The 20,032-nt window shown below is 41.5% G+C and overlaps 1 protein-coding gene across 1 annotated transcript in view; it reads left to right on the top strand.

Annotated features, from left to right (window-relative positions):
- LOC102476525 (gasdermin-C) overlaps positions 1-17,823 on the top strand; it is a 21,794-nt gene extending 3,971 nt beyond the window's left edge. Inside the window, exons 3-14 of the mRNA XM_027775008.1 lie at positions 7,901-8,069; positions 8,434-8,539; positions 9,103-9,273; positions 10,463-10,546; positions 13,735-13,779; positions 14,194-14,220; positions 14,453-14,506; positions 14,786-14,812; positions 15,513-15,652; positions 16,153-16,279; positions 16,705-16,778; positions 17,377-17,823. Of these exons, the coding sequence (XP_027630809.1) occupies positions 7,901-8,069; positions 8,434-8,539; positions 9,103-9,273; positions 10,463-10,546; positions 13,735-13,779; positions 14,194-14,220; positions 14,453-14,506; positions 14,786-14,812; positions 15,513-15,652; positions 16,153-16,279; positions 16,705-16,778; positions 17,377-17,616 (1,264 nt within the window). The 3' untranslated portion in view covers positions 17,617-17,823. The remainder of the gene's footprint in view (positions 1-7,900; positions 8,070-8,433; positions 8,540-9,102; positions 9,274-10,462; positions 10,547-13,734; positions 13,780-14,193; positions 14,221-14,452; positions 14,507-14,785; positions 14,813-15,512; positions 15,653-16,152; positions 16,280-16,704; positions 16,779-17,376) is intronic.
- The last annotated feature ends 2,209 nt before the right edge of the window (positions 17,824-20,032 follow it).

The raw sequence follows: 20,032 nt of genomic DNA, 5'->3' as shown, positions 1-20,032 counted from the left end.
GAAATGCCAAGGAACTTTGCTTAAAGCCAGGAAACAGGTTAGGATTCAGTTCAAATGGTAGGTGCATGAACCTATCAGTCTCATGTACTTTTATCTTCTGTTCTGGTTCAATTTTCCTGATTAAATTCTGGGATATAATATTCAACTCCAGACTTGTTCCTATGATTAAGTTGGCCACTTTCTTAGTTTTTGAACTCTTATTTCCATGTGTCTGTATTTAATTTTCCTGATACAGCACACCCTTGAGAACTTCTTGGAGATCTGGCCTGGTACTGGTAAATTCTTTCAGGTTTTGTTTATCTGAGAATGTTCTTGTCTTTTCTTCCCACCTGAAAGATAATCTTGCCAGGTACAGTATTCTTGGCTGAAATTGCTTCTCTCTTAACACTTTGAATATGTTTTCCCATTCTTCCCTCGCTCACATTGTTTCTGATGAGAGATCTGCTGTTAGCCTGATGGGATGTCCTTTGTAGGTAACTTGATGTTTTTCCTTTTTTTTTTTTTCTAAGAGTGATTTTTGCTATAGGACATATGTACTTGTTGGAGAAACAGAGAGACAGAGAGATAGAAAGTAAGAAATCATCCTCCAGGGGATATGGTCACATCATAATACCATCTCCTCCATTCTCTCAGAATTTTTGGCATGCATGCACATGCACCTTGCATGAGTTTTTTTTTTTTTTTTTCTTTGGGAGATTTTTGCTATAGGGCACATGCACTTGCCAGAGAGAAAGAGTGAGAAAGAAAGCAAGAAATCACTCTCTAGGGGAATGGCCATGCTGCAATCTCTTTTCTTCTTTTTTTTAAAAAAATTAATAATTAATGCAGTTTATTTCCAAGCAGAATATGAGTGACCTAGGCCCTGAGAGGAGGCATACATGCCTTTCTCCCCTGGCATGAGTTTGAAACCAACAGGTCCAGGACTGGAGCCATGTTCAACCATGTGGGAGTCCAATAATGTAACCATTGTACCATCTGCTGATCCCAACAGTAGCCATTTTATTTTTTTGTTTGTATGTGTATTGTAAAAACTATGTAATATATACCCTCTTAGCAAATTTCAAGTATAGAATACAGTATTGTTAACTATAGCCACCATGCTGTGTGTAAGATTAATTATCTTGTAACAAGTTTTGCACCTTTTATTCAACATCTCTCCATTTCCTTGACCCCTCTAACCCCTGGCAAACCACTATTCTACTCTGTTTCTATGAATCTGGCTCTTTTAGATTTCACATTTAAGTGAAATTATACAGTATTCATTTTTCTCTTATTTTACTTAGCATAATACCTGAAAGTTTATTCATTGTTGCAAAAATGACAAGATTTCCTTTTTTGATTTAATTGCCAAAGGTACATGTACTTGCCAGAGACAGACAGAGAGATAGAGAAAAAACACTCTCCCTAAAGGATGTGGTCACAATGAAATTCCTTTTCCATTTCTGCATGCTGTCAGTATCTTGGGCTTATGTGTGCACACATGGCCTGTTTTATAAGCTGCCAGAGCCAGAATTCAAACCATGGTCATCCATGTGGGATCTGGCTCTCCTAATCACTAAGCTACAGGGCAGACCCAGGATTTTCTTAATAAAAATTGGCTTAGTAATACTGTCAATGGGCATGTAGATTGTCTTGGATATTGTGACTAATGCTGAAGTGAACATGGAAGTAAAGATATTTCTCAAGCTACCAATTTTGTTTTTTAAGAAACAACATAGTGTTTTCCATACGGGTGTACCAATTTACATTTCTAATGACAGTATACAAGGATTTCTTTAATTCATATCCATGCCAATATTTATCTGCTGATTTTTTTATAACTATCCCAGCAAGTGCAAGGTGAAGTGTTAGTTTGGTTTTGATTTGTATTTACCTGAGGGTTGATGTTGAGTATATTTTCATGTACCTATTTGTTGTTTGTATGTCTTTTGGAGAAATGTATATTTAGACTCTGCCCATTTTAAAATCAGTTTTTTTTTTTTTTTGAGAGGTTTTCACTATAGGGCGCATGCGCTCGCCAGACAGACAAAGAGAGACATAGAGACAGAAAGCGAGAAATCACCCCCCAGGGGGGGATGGTCACGCCGCAGTCCCTCTTCCTCCATTCTCCTCTCGGGATCTTGGGCACGCACGCACATGTGCTCGGCGTGTGTTTTAAGCCACCGGGTCCGGGACGCGAACCGCAGTTGACTACGTGGGAGTCCAACGACATAGCCATTACGCTCACTGCTGGTTCCCTTAAAATCAGTTTTTAAAAATACTATATTTTTAGCTATTGAATCATGTGAGTTTATTATATGTTTTGGAGGCCGATCCTTTCTCAGATGTGTGGTTTGCAAATATTATCTTCCTTTCTGTAGGTTGCCTTTTCATTTTTCTGATTGCTTCCTTTGCTGTTCAGAAGCTTTTTAGTTTGTTGTAGTCCCACCTACTTATTTTTGCTTTTGTTACTTGAACTTTTTGTGTCATATTCAAAAGATTTTTGCCAAGATTAATAGAGAGGATCTTTTACCTGTGTTTTCTACTATAAATGTTAAGGTTTCAGGTCTTAAAGGTATGACTTTAATCCATCTTGAGTTGATTTTTGTGTATGGTGAAAGATAAATGTCCATTTTTACTCTTTTGCATATGAATATTCAGTTTTCCCAAAACCATTATTTGGAAAACCTGTTCTTTTCCCTCACTGTATATTCTTGGCACACTTGTCAAATATTAGTTGGCCATACATGTAGGGTTTATTTCTAGGCCTTCTATTCTGTTCTATTGATCTGTGTGTCTGTTTTTATGCTAGTATCATAAAGTTCTGATTACTCTAGCTTTGTAATATACTTTATTTTTCTTACTGATTTTTAACAAAGATGTTTTTGCCTTAGGGTGCATATGTTCACAGGAGAGAGAGACAGAGAGTGAGATGGAAAGGGACAAATCACCTTCCGCACGTATGGCCACACCACAATTCTTTCTCCTCCATTTCTCTCCTGGGAGCTTGAGCATGCATGACACGTACATGTGATTCTGAAGCCACTGGGTCTGGGTTTCAAACCATGATTGGCCATGTGGGATTTCAGCAATATAACTGCTATGCTCTCTGCTGGTCCCTGTAACATACTTTAAAATCAGGAAGTGTTAAAAAAAAAATCAGGAAATGTGATGCTTCCAGATTTATTCTTTTTCCTTCATATTGCTTTAACTCTTTAGGAGCTTTTGTGGTTTTGTAGTATTTTGAGATTTCTTTCCTATCTCTGTAAAAAATGCCATTGGAATTTTTTTTTCTTTGAGATGTTTTTGCTATACGGCACGTGTACTCACCAGAAAAACAGAGAGACAGAAAGAGAGAAATCACCCCCTCCCAGGGGGGATGGCCACACCGCAATCCCTTCTCCTCCATTCTCCTCTTGGCATCTTGGGCATGCATGCACAGGCACCCAGCATGAGTTTAAGCCAATGGGTCTGGGACTTGAACCACGGTCAAATACATGGGAGTCCAGAAACATAGCCATTATGCTATCTGCTGGTCCCTGCTATTGGAATTTTGAGAGAGATTACATTGAACAGATATATTACTTTGAGTATAATGACTTTTAATATTAGTTCTTCCAATCCATGAACATAAAATATTTTTCTATTTATTTTTGTCTTCAATTATATTTTTAAAAATATTTATTTATTTAAATTTGACCAGAGAGAGACAAAGAGAGAGAGAGAGAAAGAGAGAGAGAAAGAGAAAGAAAGAAGAAAAAGGAAAAGAAAAAAAAACAAAAAAGAGAAAAAAACAAGACAAAAACTATAAAAATACATTTATAATTTATTAATTTTTTTGGAGATTTTTTTTTTTTTGCTATAGGTCACTTGCACTCACCAGGAAGACAGAGAGATAGAAAGTGAGAAATCACCCCCCAGGGGGATGGCCACGCTACAATCCCTTCTCCTCCATTTTCCTCTCGGGATCTTGGGCATGCACACACATGCGCTCGGTGTGAGTTTAAGCCACCAGGTCCAGGACTCAAATCGCAGTTGACTACATGGGAGTTCAGCGACATAGCCATTATGCTAACTGCTGGTCCCTAAAAAAACATTTTTTTTAAGCAAAAAATGAAAACTACATGGCATGCAAGAGTGCTGTGCAAAAGGGGCCACTCAGAACTCAGATAGAGATGGCTCGTGATTAGTTTGTCTTATGGGGAGGGAGGGAAAGGTAAGAAGTAGCAAGATAAAAGAGCCACAGTCTGTTAGAGAAGCATAAAATTTTCAGTTCAGTAACTATATTCCTCATCTATTGATTTCTGTCTTTGTAAAATATTAGTTCTATTTCTTCATTAAACTTTTCTCATTTTCTTTGTGTATTATTTGTGCAAATTTTTTAGTTATCTATTAATGTTTCCCTGTAGTTCGCTGGATTTCCTTAAGAGGATTATTCTGAATGCTTAGTGAATCGTTTAATAGATTTTCAATTTTGTAGGGTCAATTACTGCAGTTCTATTGTTTTCCTTTGACAGTATCATGTTTTCCCAATATTTCATGATCCTTGTATCCTTGTGTTGATAACTGTGCATTTGAAGCAGTGGCCACTTTTCTCAGCCTTTATAGGCTTACTTTAGCAGGAATAGATTGCCATTATACAGCCTAACCTGAATTCTGAACTGGCTTACTGGTGGCATTTAAGGGCATGCTGTCATGTTTTTTCAATGGTGGGATCATTGTCAATGCTCTAAGGTTGAATGAAATTGCTAGCTGAGCTCTTTGACACTGGAATCATAGTGAGTCAGAACTATTGGCTGAGCTACATATTCATGCAGGGATACTGGTTGGGTTCACTGGTAGGATAGAAATTTTGGCTGGGCTTTGTAGTCAGACAGGACCACTGGCTGGGCTCCACAATCACCTCTGGTCAGGTGTGGTTACAGGCTGTTCTCCCTTGTGTATGGTACTGTTGTTTGGACTCTGTAATCAAGTGGGGCCACAGATTGGGCTCTGAAATTGCCCCTGGTTTTGCGAGGGCCCATGTATTGCTCCCTAGCTGGGTGTTTTGAACTCAGTGTTCAGGTGGGACCACAGACCAGGTTATGCAGTCAGAGAAGGTTTCAGGCTGTGCTTTGCAGTTGCATGGGACTACATGCTGGGCTCCTATGATTGAGCTGGGTCACTACCTGGGATTATAACATGGATGAGGGTCACTGACTTTGCTCCGTGGCCAATTTGCATCATGATAATAGTGGGATTGGAGACTGAGCTCCAAGGCTGGACTAGGTTGTTGATCAGGCCAGAGGTGATTCTCTAGAACTAGGTAGTCACCAATTTGACTTTATACACAGCCAGAGCCTGGGACTGGGCTCTGGATTTTGAAAGGTTTGCAGTTTGATCTTCCTAATCAGGTCAGACAAGAAGCTGTACTCTATAGGTTAGGTTGGTTTGCAGGCTGGCCTTTCTGCTTAGGGAGAGTCAGGTTGGGTTCTGAGTCTGGGAAGGGTTGGGGCCAGAGGCTATGCTCTGTTATTAGGTGTGGTTGCTGGCTAACCTCCCTACTTGGACAGGGTTCTAGGTTGGCCTATGAGGCTGGGCTCCATAACCAGGCTGGACTTCACAGTCAGACTGAGCCACTAGCTAAATATAGTATTGTCTGCTGTACCTCCTAGCCATATACATCCACTGGCTCAGCTCTGCAGGCAAACTGCTGATTGGTTTCGCAGATTGGGCATCACCACCAGTAAAGCACAGTGTCATTGCAAAGGTCCACATACTGCTTACAGCAAACCCTGGCTGTTCTGTTTCTGGCTGACCTCAAGTGGTCTGATCTTGCCGATTTCTTTAGTATTCTTTGTGAGGTGAGATTGAAGGGGGTTTCCCAGGATGAGCCCAGAATGCAGCTGAAGCTGGATATCTCTCTCACATTCTTTCTTCTCTAGTGGATAAATTGTGGGTGCAGGAGAACCCTGCCCTTGCCTGGGGGGAGGGTGATGCTGTCAAAATGAAGCTATTCCTCTTACTCTTCTAATGTGCCTTTCTTTTCTTTCTCTGTCTTTTCTTGCCCCCCCCCCCTTTTTTTTTTGACTAAGGAGTGTGTTAGCCTCACCTGTGGGTCCTGGGATTTTCACAGGGACATTTTGTCAATGGATAGTGGCTAATTGGACTTTTTATGAAGGATTGAATCCAAATATGTCTAATTCTGTCCTGTTGCTGATGTCTTGGGATTTAATTTGTCTCCATGCATGTAAAGAAGGTGGATACCCAAAGATTGATTAAGGGCTTAACCAAAATACTCATAAGTCTTCATGCATTTTAGAAACATAAGTGAACCTAAATAATATTCCTACCAAGGCAAATAACTATTTAAATAATGAGTTAAAATAAGGTAATATTTAGAAATTAGTGGTTACTTTGCCCCTTATGTTTTTCTGGTTTCATGCAAGACTCCTGTTAGAACTAACATTTGAGATAATTTATAGTGCTAAAGAGCTTCCAGATTTCTGAAGCAGCAGGGGAAAAATACAAAAGTTTTATTTTTCTCCTAGAGACATTCTTAGAAGTTAAAGGGGCTACAATTGGACAAGTAATTTTATTTTCTATCACTAAGAGGAATAAGTAAGCCTGAGGTACATCTCTTAAGTAAGGGGAAGAAAGTAAGTGAGGTACTTTTAATTAAGTGGAATGCAGAGCTTGCAATTTTTTTTTTTTTAACCTCCAAATGATTTGAGGTATGCTCTGAAGCTAATAAACAAAATGAGGTAGAAAGACTAGTTGGAAATAAATCTCTTCTACTCAAGTCTCTGTGTGAATTCAGAAGTTGAGCTGAGACATGAACAATGCCATAAGAAGGAATTTAAAGCCTTTGGGGATAAGAAAGAACATGGTGTTTTAAGGATGTGGGATGAGGTGAGCAACCAGAAGCTTTGCCAATCAGGATAGAGATAACTAAATGTCAGATGATATAGCACCTCCAGACACAATGAGGAGCTTGAATTTCATTTCAGCATCAATGAAAAAATCTAATATTGAGTGCTTTGCAACCTCCTTCCCTGAAGGGAAAATTAAGGATCCCTCAGTGTTCCACATGCTTATTACCTAAGAAACAAACTTCACTGGAGGAACCAAGGTTCAGTGTCAGAACTGACATGGAGATGAAATACATCTTAGTAATTCACATCTCTCACTTCTTCCCAAGACCTGTATGTATCAATCTATCCACTGGGATAGTCAATCCATGAAGACTCACCTACCTCTGCTAGCCATGAAACTAATCCAGAATCCTCACTGGCTTGTCAAACTTGATCTTTCTATTCCACATCCCACCCCAGTTCTGTCTCCAGATGATTCAGTGTGGAAATCCTACTTTGACAACAGGACTTTCTAAAGATGTTCTCAGTCTGGACCTGTCTACTTCTAGCTTTTTTTTTTTTTTTTCTAAAAGACCCTACTGTTGGAAATCTATAGCTTGTACCTTAAAAAGATCAATATAGGGGCTGGCAGGTGTTGTGGCAGTTAAGTGTGCTGGATTCTCACATGGCCTACTGTGGTTTGAGTTCTGGACCTGGCGGCTTGCTTTCTCACTTTCCTGCTCTTTCTCTCTCACTTTGTCCCTCTCTTGCCAAGTTAAAAAACAAATAAAGTTGAAATAAAATAACTCAAAAAATTTTAAAAATGTGGATCAATATAATTTAGGAAAATGCAGATGCCCTTAACAATATGGCGCCTACTCTCATACTACACTAGAAAGTGGGGCTCGCCTGTATCTCTGGGCCCCTCAAATTTATGATCCAGTGTGTCCCCACTCATTGATGACTCACCTGTCAAGGTCCAGAGGCATTGTAACCTTCCAGGTCATGAGCAAAAGAGTAGCCCAAAGTAAACTGAAAAAGCACCCCTTTCTCACTCTGACCTTTGTCCTCCTCACTTATGCCCCTAGTAAACTGTTGGACCCAGAGCCATCATTCTTGACGTACTACCGGAGTAGAGGGGATGACCTATATGTGGTGACAGAGACCATTGAACTGATCAACCCTGCTGTGCTACATGAGAACAGCAGTGTGAAATTAGGGGGAAAGCTGTCCATCCCTTGGAATACTTATGTCGAGGTAAGAAATGAGCACATCAAGAGCACAGCCAACCCATCCTCATTTCTCAAGCACTCCCCTGTTTCTGGGGAGTCTGAAGGGCTGAGGTTATTATTTTCCCTTTCTCCTATGCCAAGGTATTCTGTATACTGAATCTGGGGAAAAAATAAAAACATTGCAATAGATAAACATTGAGAAATGGGAAGATAAATGCTGAATGAAACAAGGGGGAAAAGAGCAGTACCTGGAAATCAAGATCTGGAATAGGGATTGTGAGAGCAGGAAATGGCTGTTTTTTTCTTTTTCTTTTTCTTTTTCATGAACTTTCTAGATTTATTTTAAAATTATATGCAGTTAATATTGCAATACTTGATTTCTCTCCCAGGGTCAAGGTCAAGGAGAGGGTTTCAAAGCAACGGAAGAAAAGACAACTCTCCCACAGGGCATGATAATGGCCTATAACAGGATGAAGCTGATCATCAGGGAGAAAGGTGGGAGTGAGCAGAGGCTGAAGCAGGTAGGGAGTGGGAGGGGGGTGTCTGCTTCTCCTGAGAAGAGAAAGAAGAGGAGAAAGACCATTGATAGGCAGCCTTTGCTGGTTTGTCTGTCCAGATAAATGGATGACAACTTTTCTCAGTGTTTGGAGCACATGCATCGTGCTAGTGGCCATCTTTCCCTGCCTGCGCTCCCCGAGTCCTAGCCATGGCCCGGTTGAAACTACTGGTTGCTACTGGCAGGGCACAGAGACAGTTTCCCACATGGAAAAGGACCCAACTTATTTTAAAGTCAGCACTGAGCGAAGTCTAACCCTAATCCCAACTATCTCTAGACATGAAAGAAAGGTCTTGTGACTCTCAGCAGCTCACCTGAGGAAGCCATGCAGCCCTTGCCAGATTACCCTTAATCCTACATTAAAGCCCCACAAGGTCACAATGGCACCATCACAAGCAGAATTGCAGACATAATACCCTAAGAACACAATACAGAATTGTATCTACTTCTCTCTCTCCTTCACTAGTCTCAGAATACACAGACCCCCAACTTACAACTCTAGGTTTAGACTCCACGTGGACAGACTATCTGTGTCATTTGCACACAGAGAACGATCAGCTGTGCCCAAGCAGCTCTCTAATGAGTAGGAGCAAAGATGAAATTCACACTGTAGATAGAGGTCAGAAACTCCTACTGAGAGCACCAGGAGATGACATTGCTATTGAAGGTCAAGGTGAATCACAAAATGCTTTTAGTTTAGGGAGAGAAAGAAAAGGAGCCTCATTTTCAACAAATACCATCATCATCATTATAAAAATCCAAAGAACTTCAAAAAGTAAAAAGAAATGAACCAATAAAAGGAGACCTCATAGAGCACAATGTTGTAGAATCCAGAGAAAATCAGGTTCACGTTCATTGGTGACTGAGCCAGGTGAACTCAGGGGAGCACAGCCCTCAGTGGAGTGGCTGAGGTGTGAATGCCAGGGGAGCGAGTGAGGATACAGAGCGTGGATGGCTTTTTCAGGAAGTTGGCTGTGCAGGGAAAGTGAGCGGGAGTGGTGATAACTGTAGGTGGATTCTGGGTGAAGGACTTTATATGGTGTCAGGGAACAGAGCTTACTTCAGGCCAGGGGAAGGAACCAGGTGAGAGGGTGGGGGTACATTGCTTCTTGCATTACCAGATATTCACCTCCATTCCTCACATCAGCCAGAGTGAGATGTGGCTGAGCCTTCTTGGAATTCTGCTTTTCTCTGAACTTATCAGTGAGGGTTATGGCCAACTATGAAATATTTGCTCTTTCTGTTTTGTCAGGATTAGTTGTCCATCTAAGTCAAGGGCCTGAGTTGTGCAAACAGAGATGCCCCACCCCACCCACTCCCTAGTGATTAGGAGGTGACTTGCAAGAACCACTGTGAGGTTAGCTTTTCTTCCAATTTCATTCAGTTCACACTTTCCTACATTTAGAAAACCTTTTTGTCTTCCTCATGGGCTCTTTTGCTCTTTATGTCAGGCTAGGATCATCACCCAGGGAGAACGCCAACTTGGAAGTTGATAAGGGCTAGACAGGAGACAAAAGGATGACAATGACAATCCTGCAGGACAAGAGAAGAGGCCTGTTCTCTTTTCTTTATGAAGGAAATTCTAGCATATTAGAGGACACAATGATTTCCCAGGGTACCTATTTCCAAGGTATGCAAGTTCTAGGGCATCCTTTAAAGAGTGACTGACATGTGCTTTTATGAAACTCTTGGTGTTTCTCTGCCTGCTCTGCTGGTACTCTTGTTTCCGGCAGCCCTAGAGGCCCAGACGGAAGTACACCACGGAGGTATTACCCTGCCTGAGTCTCATAGTCAGGGTTGGAGGTTGCAGGCAGGGCATTAATGACACAGCCACAACTGTGAACGTTTAAATTTTATTTTAGGACTTAAAAACCTGGACGCAAGTGTGGAAGGTGTTACACAGCATGCTTGTGAGTTCAGGAGTGTAGGCAGGGAGATAGCTGAAGGTGTGACCACTAGCAGTTTATATTGGAGAATAGAGTGCAGGTCACTGAGTTCACAGCAAACGCCTGAATGGTTAGTATAAAGTAATGGGAAAGCCGGAAGTTCAGTCTGCTGTGCAGGAGAGAACTCTCAGTTCTTATCTTTGGTCCACTGCTGAGCCTTTTGCATTGGGTATAGTTTTGGAAACTATGTCAAGAGCAACTGAGCCCTGCTTCTGGTTTCCATTTAAAAATGGATGCTGAGGCAACATGAACTGTACACATTCACTACAGGAAGTTATGACATTAGGCCAGTGATAGTTTTTTTTTTATTTTTAAATTTTTAAAAATGAATTATTTTACATACTTTCACTGAACATCACCACAGCATACAAAAGGCAATTTTCTAGCCAGAATACACTGAAAAGTGGCTTAATCATACATGTTATCATCAACAAATAATTTTCCATTTCTTGTTTCATATATATATATATATATATATCCCCATTTCTCACCCTCTGTCATTTCCCATCCTATTCCCACCGTTTCTGGTTTCTCCAACTGCTTTCCATTCCTTTATTCTTTCCCATATTGTATTGATTCACAAAATATTCAAATAAATCTAAATACTTTCAATAGTAAGTTCAGCTGATATATACATATCTGTGAACAAAAGCTGAAATTAGGCATGAAACTCTAAGGATAGAATGAATATACTATAAAATAGTACATAGCTGAGGCTATATAGTTTACCATGGTTACTGAATAGCTATTTTTGAAATACACTGTTTAATTTCAAGAAAGGCAGTTTTAGCTTTAATAAATCAAAATTAAAAAATGCTAAGAGAACTTTGCTTAATACTCAACACCAGCAAACAGGTTAGGATTCTGTTTGAATAACAGGTACATAGACCTGTTCACAAGTTCAGAGAAGACAAAACTCCATAACACTGGAAAGTAAAGCATAGAAGGTCAGTAATGTTTTAGTCAAAAGTTGTAAAATCTTATTTCATCAGTTTAAACTCACATATTTTATCTTTTATTGTGGTCCGATTTTCCCCTTTAAACTCTGGAAGATAACATTCAACTCTAGACGTGTCCCTACCATTATGGTAGCCATTTTCTTAGCTGTTTTAGAACTCTTATTTCTGTGTGTCTGTATTTAGTTTTCTTGGGATAGCATCCCCTTGAGAATTTCTTGGGAGTGAAGAGCTGGTCTGGTATTGGTAAATTCTTTTAAGTTTTGTTTATCTGAGAATGTTCTTGTCTTCTCTTTCCATGTGAAGGATAATTTTGCCAGATATAGTATTCTTGGTTGAAATTGGTTTTTACTCAACAATTTGAATATATTTACCCATTCTTTCCTTGCTTGCATTGTTTTCCATGAGAGGTCTGCTGTTAGCCTGATGGGATATCCTTTGTAGGTAACTTGACGTTTCTCTCTTGCCAGTCCAAGTATTTTGTATTTGTCTGTGGTTTTGGTCATTCTGACTATAATGTGTCTTGGAGAAGATCTTGTTGGGTTGATCCTATTTGGGGTCCTTTGTATTTCTTGAGTCTGGATCTCTAGGATTTCATAGAACAGATTGTCAATGCTCTTTATTAGTCTCTTCACCTTCTGAGATAATGATTATCTGGATGTTTGGACGTTTAATGGTATCTAGTATTTCTCGTATATTATTCTCATTTTGGGGGCTATTTTCTCAGTCTTCATCGTGGATTTTACCAGTCCAGCAATTTTGTCTTCTACATCTGAGATTCGATTTTCTGTATGATCTAGTCTGCTTTTAATACTTTCAAAGGAAGTTTTGACTTCCTGTATTATAGCCTTCATCTCCAGCAGTTCCATTTCTTTTTTGTGGTGTGTATATCCTCTTTCAGTTCTTGCAAGAACTTCCTCATCTCCTGGAACTCATTGGCTTTTTTCTTCTGGTATTCATTGTCTCTCTTCTCTTCCATCTCTATTAGTTTTATTACTATGAATACTCTAAATTCTTTATCAGACACTTCAATGAGTTCCATTGTACTGTCTGTGGATGAAGAGGAGTTATCCTTTTCTCTTGGGAGTGAGGTATTTTCTTGGTTTCACATATTTCTTGTGTCTCTGTGGTGATTTCTAGTTATCTGATGGATTGTTCATTTCTTCCCAATTTCTAGAAGATTAGTCTGAGCAATCAGAGGCACACAGGAGGATGTGGTCTGCAAACTCCTTGGCGTTGTGTGTTTCTCCCTTTGTGTCACAGATTCAGTGGGAGTTGAGGAATATGAGGACCCAAATAGTGTTCGGATTTTGGCAACTTTTCACTGAGACTTGTCTAGACACTCAGTAGGTAGAGGCTGAGCAGCAAAGTGATGAAGTAAAAGAAAAAGGATAAGAAAACAGAAAGCAAGAAAGAAAAAAGAGAAAAATAGATAAAGCGAGCAAACAAACACATTACTTATTTGTTACTATTTATTTATTTGGACAGGCTTTTGCTATAGGATGTGTGTGCTCACCAAAAAGACAGAGAGAGGCAGAGAGACAGAAAGCGAGAAATCACCCCCCAGGGGTGACAGCCACGTTGCAATCCTTTCTCCTCCATTCTCCTCTCTGGATCTTGGACATACATGCATATGCACCCGGGGTGTTTAAGCCACCCTGTCTGGGACTTGAACCATGGTTGACTAAATGGGAGTCCAGTGACATACCCATTATGCCAAATGCTGGTCCCCTTATTTGTTCATTAAAAATAAAAAGAAAGAAAGAAAAGAAACTGGGTGATGTGCTTGCGGGCCTCTGTGGGAAAGCACTAGATCTCAGCTCTCATGATGGACTCAGTGTTCTTCTGGTCTGCCTTCTCTTTTTGCCTAGATGGGAGGGGGAAGGGGAAGGGATTATTACCAAGATAAAGGAGGATTTCAGAGCCCCCCCCAAAAACTTTACCTGACAAACTTATTAAAAAAGAAAAATTTTAAAAATGTAAAGAGACAGAGAGACAGAGAGAGGGAGACAGGGGCTCTACCAGGATAAATGCTCAGCAGAACATCTTTATTGCTCTTATCTCTGAAAGCACTAGAACTCAACTCTCATGACAGACTCTAGGCCAGTGATAGTTTTAACCAGCAACCCAGATGGTTATGATACTGGTGGCCCCAAAGTTCCAGGTGTGGGGCTTGGAGAAGACTTGGGCAGAAATAACCTCAGCTCTGACTGTGCTTTTGTTTCTGTTCAGTCGTTCAGCTCATCCCAGCTGATGCTAAGGAGAAAACCTTTGAACGTGAGTTCCAGAAATGGGCAGTTTCTCTGCCTCTGCCTTGGCCCTACAGAGTCCTCACCCTATTTAAATGCTTGTAAGAGCCCCACTGGGGGATCACCCTCAGTGGACTCCTAGGAAAACCTTCCCCTCCCAGGTTCCTCCATGGCCTGCCATTCTCCCCAGCCTTTGACCATCTACGGTCCATGAGGCCACAGGGAACATGAGCTCTCTCCTTTGAAAACCGGAGCTGCTGTGGGTTTGTGGGGGAAGGAGAGTCTACTGGGGTTTCATGGGGCTGATGATATGTCTCAGCTGCACTGGTGGTACCAGGTGAGAAGTCAGGGGAAGAAGGGAGTAGTTAGGAAGGTGAGACCAAGAGAGGAAGATGGGAAGGAGGCTAACTCTTAGTAAGTCCACACTTCTCACTCTTTACAGGTCTAACTCGGATGGGGACGGAAATACGTGAGTGGGTGATTATGAAGCCAGGAAAGAAGAATTGGATCTCTCCTCAGACCACTCTGCCAAAACGAAAACCTACTTGATTGCCTTTGCTGCCAGTACCAAGGCCTTGGGATCTGGGGCCCTGGGCAAAGGGTCAGGGTAGATGGAGAGGAGGGGGTCAAGGGAGAAACTGTGTCTTTTAGATGAATTATTTAGTGGGGATTTCAATTTCTTTTTCTGGGTTATATGAAAGATTACAGCGGCTGGAGTGATTCCATCTACCTGAGCAGTTACATCTGCCCGATAGGTGAGTATGAGTTTGGTGGAGGAGGGAATGGGATTCCATCTTGTACACATTGAGCAAACAGGACAAATTGCCCCTGTTTTTTTCCACCACAGTCTTAGAAGTGACTGCTGGATGTTGTGGATTGGGAAGGGTCTAGGAGGTCAAAGAGGCTGAGGGATGAACTGACATGGGGGGCAGGAAGAGCTTAAGCAAGAAGGAGGATGTAGCAGGAAGTCAGAACCCTCTAAAGTATCTCAGACACAAATCTGGGGAGATGGTCATTTGTGATTCTCTTTCTAGGAAGAATAGAAGAGCCCTTTTGGCAAGGTGAGTGTTTGTTAAGAAGAATCCTGGGCTTCTGGATGGGAAACTGCTATGTTGAGCTCCCATATCAGTGGCTTTAAGCAAGTCAGAAAACTAATACGTACTTACAAATTTACACTTTGTTCAGCGCCACCTACTTGATTCATTCAAGCATGCATAAAACACTGAGGATCTCCTGGGCAGCAGGAGTTATCCTGCACACCGACAATGCAGCACTGAACCAAACAGAAATGCTGGCCTCTCAGGAACTGCCTATCTAGTGATCTTGCACTCTCGGCAGATCACCCTAGGCACCTGCAGGCACAAGTGGATGATAGTAAGGAGAGCCCATACGTCCCAAGTGCCTGATATCCATAAACTCATTTATTCCTCATAATATCCTCATTCAATCATTCAAGACATATGGAAATTAATCCTAGGGCATCTGAATTTTCATCTCTGGAATGCAACACCAGATTTCACAGTATTCCTCACATGTCCCAGAAATAACTACTTAGTCATTTTCTCCCACATGCAACAACTCTTTTCAGGACTGCCATCTCTGCAACTTGTCCCCAGGGTTTAACTATGCCATTACCAGGGATGTCCTTGGTCAGCAGCTTAAAGATATGAGGTGCTGGGCTGGTGAGGGACTTATCATCTCCAGGATGTTCTAATCAGACGTTGTTCTCATTTTCTGATCGGTGTTGATACCTGAGGTCAGATTTCAAACAACTGCAAAGGGAGGTTTCCCAAAACATGGACGTCCTGGCCCAGTTTTCAAAAGTTGTTCAAGATGTCCTATTCTATAATATCTTGGATATGCTTGAGAACAGAGAGGCTCTGTACCGCCTGATGGCCATGGTAAGTGGGCTGCACAGTGGTGATCAAAGATGTAAAGAAGAAAGTCTTTTTTTTTTTTTAAGAATCATTTATTTAATTTCATTTACCATCATCATCATCATCATTCAATTTGAGCAGAGAGAGACAGAAAGTAAGTCACTAGGTCCAGGACTTGAACCACATTAAACCATATGGGAGTCCAGTGCCTTAACTTCCGTGCCACCTGCCAGCCCCGTAAAGGGGAATGTCTAGTAAAAATGGCTTCCAAGATTTATGGGGGAGGCAGAATAAGCAAGATTTCAAAGGAATGAGGAGGATGTCAGACACTGGGAATTCTGGCCCCAGGCACAGTGACCAGGGCCAGGGAGTTCAATCCCCACATTCTAGAGGGTGTTTGCAATTCCCTGGGGGAGGCAGAGAGCACTTACCTCAACCCCAATGGTTGGCCACCTATAAACACAGAAGACACAGGCACGTTACATTATGATGCTGTTATCACTAATCATTCTTGTCACCTACAGCTGGAACTGGAAAGCTCAGAGAGTTTGGATGGCCCTGCTGGCAGAATCCTAAATGAAATACGAAAAGACTCAAGATGGGAATGGGTGTACAAAGATACCATTCTTTATCTCCTTCAAGCCATACTGGGTAAGAGTGATTTGGTGAAGAGTGTGAGAGTCACAAGGTTGTTGCCCAGATCCTCTGCAAAGACTGCATTTGATGTCACCTCTCCAAAGTCCTTCAAATGTTGCAATCATCCTCACATCACACGCTCACCAGGGTCAGGAGGGCTATCTGTGATAAGTCTCCACACAACCATATAAGTCTTCCAGACCAACCTGAGGCCTAGAAAGTTGCTAACCTCAGGTCTCATCTCCTAGACCATGTTATTTATCATCCTGGGAACATTCTAAGAGCAGAAGGGGGACTTTCCAGGGAAGGGAGCTCGGGCTTCAGGTGTACTAGGGTTTGTTCTGCCTCAGAGCTCTCCTCTCAGAGGCTCTCCTGATTAATGGGAGAAGAAAGCCTGGGTTCTTCATCACTTTATTTCCTGTTGTCTTCCCTCCCCCCAGTACTGAGTGACACTCAGCTTGACCTGCTGGCCCAGTCCATGAAGAAGAGGATCCTGCTCCACCAGCAGGAGTTGGTGAGAAATCCCCAGGGACCAGAAGTCCAGGGAAGAGGCTGAGGGAACTGGGTATAAAAATGATTCTGAGTGGAAAATGACACAGACTTGCCCTGAGAGGGAAGGTCTGATCCCAGTGTGGCCATTGGAAATGTCCAGCTACAACCTTCCTCTATAGAGCAGGCCTATTGGCTATAAATTTACCTCAGGGGTCTCAGTTTCCCTGGAAGTGAGTCCCATCAGACCCCAAATCTCAGAGAATAATATTCCTACTTTAATTCATAGTATCTATTTGCAAATTGCTCTCTCTTTCTCCACATTTATGTATCTATAAGTACATATGTTTATATAGACATATACATACAGAAGCCCAACAATTTACCACTGTTCTGAAGGGTAAATTTTATTGTTACCATTCAAAGCAAAAGAACCAATGCTCCATAATTTCCAATTGCTTGATCATACTGATCATATGATGTGATTAGGATATGATTCCTGTTCCCCTTAGTCCAAATCACTCACCCCTTCCATTATCATTAGAACCTCTGACCCTTGAGATAGAATATTTCTCTTCCTGATTGCAATGACTGTTCTGAACTGTCTTGTAATCTTCTTTTAGGTAAGAAGCATCCTGGAACCCAACTTCAAATATCCCTGGTTCCTTCCTTTCACCCTCAAACCCGAGCTCCTCAGTCCACTGCAGGGTGAGGGGCTGGTCATCACCTATGGCCTGTTGGAGGAGTGTGGCCTGAAGATGGAGATGAATAACCCCAAGTCTACCTGGGATCTAGAAGCCAAGGTGCCCTTGTCGGCCCTCTATGGGACTCTCTTGTTGTTGCAGCAGCTGGCTGAGGCCTAAACCTTCCCTGGTAGGCAGGCCAGGAAGGCCTGGCCTCACTCCCATCTGTGCTGTGAGCACCCTCTGTAGGCTCAAGGAACAGGGCCTCAGCTCTCAGTTTTCCCAGATAGCGTAGAGATGAATAGGTAGAGACTTTAGGGAATTATCTAGATGATGAAAAATATTCTATATTTTCATAAAGGTTTATATGTCTGTTAGAACTCCTTAAGTAGTATGTGAAAGATCTGAGCATCGGGAAACCAGCAGTTAGCGTAATGGCTATGTCGCTGGACTCCTACGTAGTCGACCGCGGTTCGTGTCCCGGACCCGGTGGCTTAAAACTCACGCCGGGCGCGTGTGCGTGCGTGCCCAAGATCCCGAGAGGAGAATGGAGGAGAAGGGATTGCGGCGTGACCATCCCCCCTGGGGGGTGATTTCTCGCTTTCTGTCTCTATGTCTCTCTCTGTCTGTCTGGCGAGCGCACGCGCCCTACAGTGAAAATCTCTCCAAAAAAAAAAGATCTGAGCATTTCACTATGTAAATTTTACTTTAACATAAACAAATACATACTTTAGTCAATAGTGCATTTTGAATAATTTTGGGTGAAGTGTATTGATGACAGTAACCTACTTTTAAATGCATCTCTTTTAGTTCTTTGTGTTGTGAATAACAAGAGACACTGGAATCTAGGAAATTTAAAAAGAATAGTATTTGTCTCACTGTTTGGAGGGCCAAGGTCCACAGATTGCATCTCGTGAAGGCTTTCTTGCTGGGGGCAGTCTGAGGCTGTACAGGGCATCACATGGCAAGATGGAATGAGAGTCTACCTGTGTCTGTGTCCCCTTAAAGCCCACAAATGTCTAATTATGGGATCCCACCATGATACCTAATCACTTCCCAAAGGCCTCACTTTTCAACACCAAATTGGATTAAGTCTTCCTCAACATCTTTACAGTGGCTCACCAGATTTCCATACATGAATTTCGGGAGACACATTCAAACATAGAAGCATTCAAAAATAAGTTGGATTCATGATAGAGAGACAGATATGTGGCTAAAAAAATGTGAAAAAATGTTAATAATTGGGGAACATGGGTGAAGTACATAGAATTATGATTTTTTGATTCTTTAAATATTTTGTAAACCTGAAATTATACACTTCAAATGTGTGTGTGTGTGTATGTGTGGTATGTACATATGAGGTGATTTACTAGGGGAATTGCTCATGAGATTATGGAACTCAGAAGTCCCACAATAGTCCATCTGTAAACTGGATAACCAGGAAGCTCTGCAGCATGGTGCAGCCCATCTGAAAGCCTCAGAACCAGTGAAGTACATGGTGTAACTCTCAGTCCAGGGCCGAGGGCTTGAGAACTTGAGGGTTTTCTGGTACTTTTCCTAGAGTCCAAAGGATGGGGCACTTGGAGTTCTTATATTCAAGAACAGAAGGGTGTTCCAGTTCTGGAAGAGAGAAAAAGAATTTGATTTTCTTCCATCTTTTCACTCCATCTGAAATCCCACCTGATTGGGTGGAGCCCTCACACATGGATAAGAGGATGTTCCCTACTAAGTGAACTGACTCTCATGCCAATCTCCTCCACGACATCCTTATAGACAACCCAGAAATGATGTCTTACCAGGTACCTAGGTATCCCTTAATCCAGTCACGCTGACAGCTAACATTAACCATCACCCAGGTGTTTCTGAAAGTTGTAAGTAAACATTGGCTCCTTTGAATCTATGCTCTACTGAAGAGAGGTCTTAGAGGGAAACTTTGAAGGCTCTAGTTCCTTGTTGGCTAACCATGTGATTAGTTCATTGGCATGTTATTCAAGTGTCCATTACTGAGGGGAATGGACACAAAAGTAGAGCATGGGTCAGCTGTGACGGGAGTGGGGGATGATCAGACATCATCCTGGTGGCCTCTGCTGATTTCCTACTGGAGGAAAAAGGACAAGGAAGTGTTGGATTAGGTCTCTCTCAACATAGAAGTTACAATGGAATACCATTACATGTATTAGAAGAGAATAATATAGCCAAATTACTGCTTTTGCTTTTTCTAACTGGTAAGGGTAATGGTTCAAGGATCTCTTCTCCTCTGAATTTTGGCACATGCTAAGACAGAGCTGTCCAGTAAAAATAAAATGCAGCCGCATACATAATTTTAAATTTTTCTGTAACTACAATAAAAAATGAAAGTAAAATACATAAAATCAGTGCATTCTTAAATCTAAAATATTTATTTGATATTTCAAGATAAAATCAATAGAATTATTATTTTTAAATTATTTTTTGAGAGATTTTTGCTATTGGGAGCATGTTCTTGCCAGAGAGACAGAGAGAGAGAAAGACAGACAGAAAGTGAGAAATCATACCCTCCCCCCACCCAAGTTGGATGGCTATAGCACAATCCTTTTACCTCCATTCTCCTCTTGGA

The sequence above is a fragment of the Tupaia chinensis genome, unplaced genomic scaffold (genome assembly GCF_000334495.1).
Source record: "Tupaia chinensis unplaced genomic scaffold, TupChi_1.0 Scaffold000513_1, whole genome shotgun sequence".
In the NCBI taxonomy this organism is placed as follows: Eukaryota; Metazoa; Chordata; class Mammalia; order Scandentia; family Tupaiidae; genus Tupaia; species Tupaia belangeri.
The sequence above is the reverse complement of the archived record's forward strand: the minus strand, read 5'-3'. Positions and strand labels throughout refer to the sequence as shown.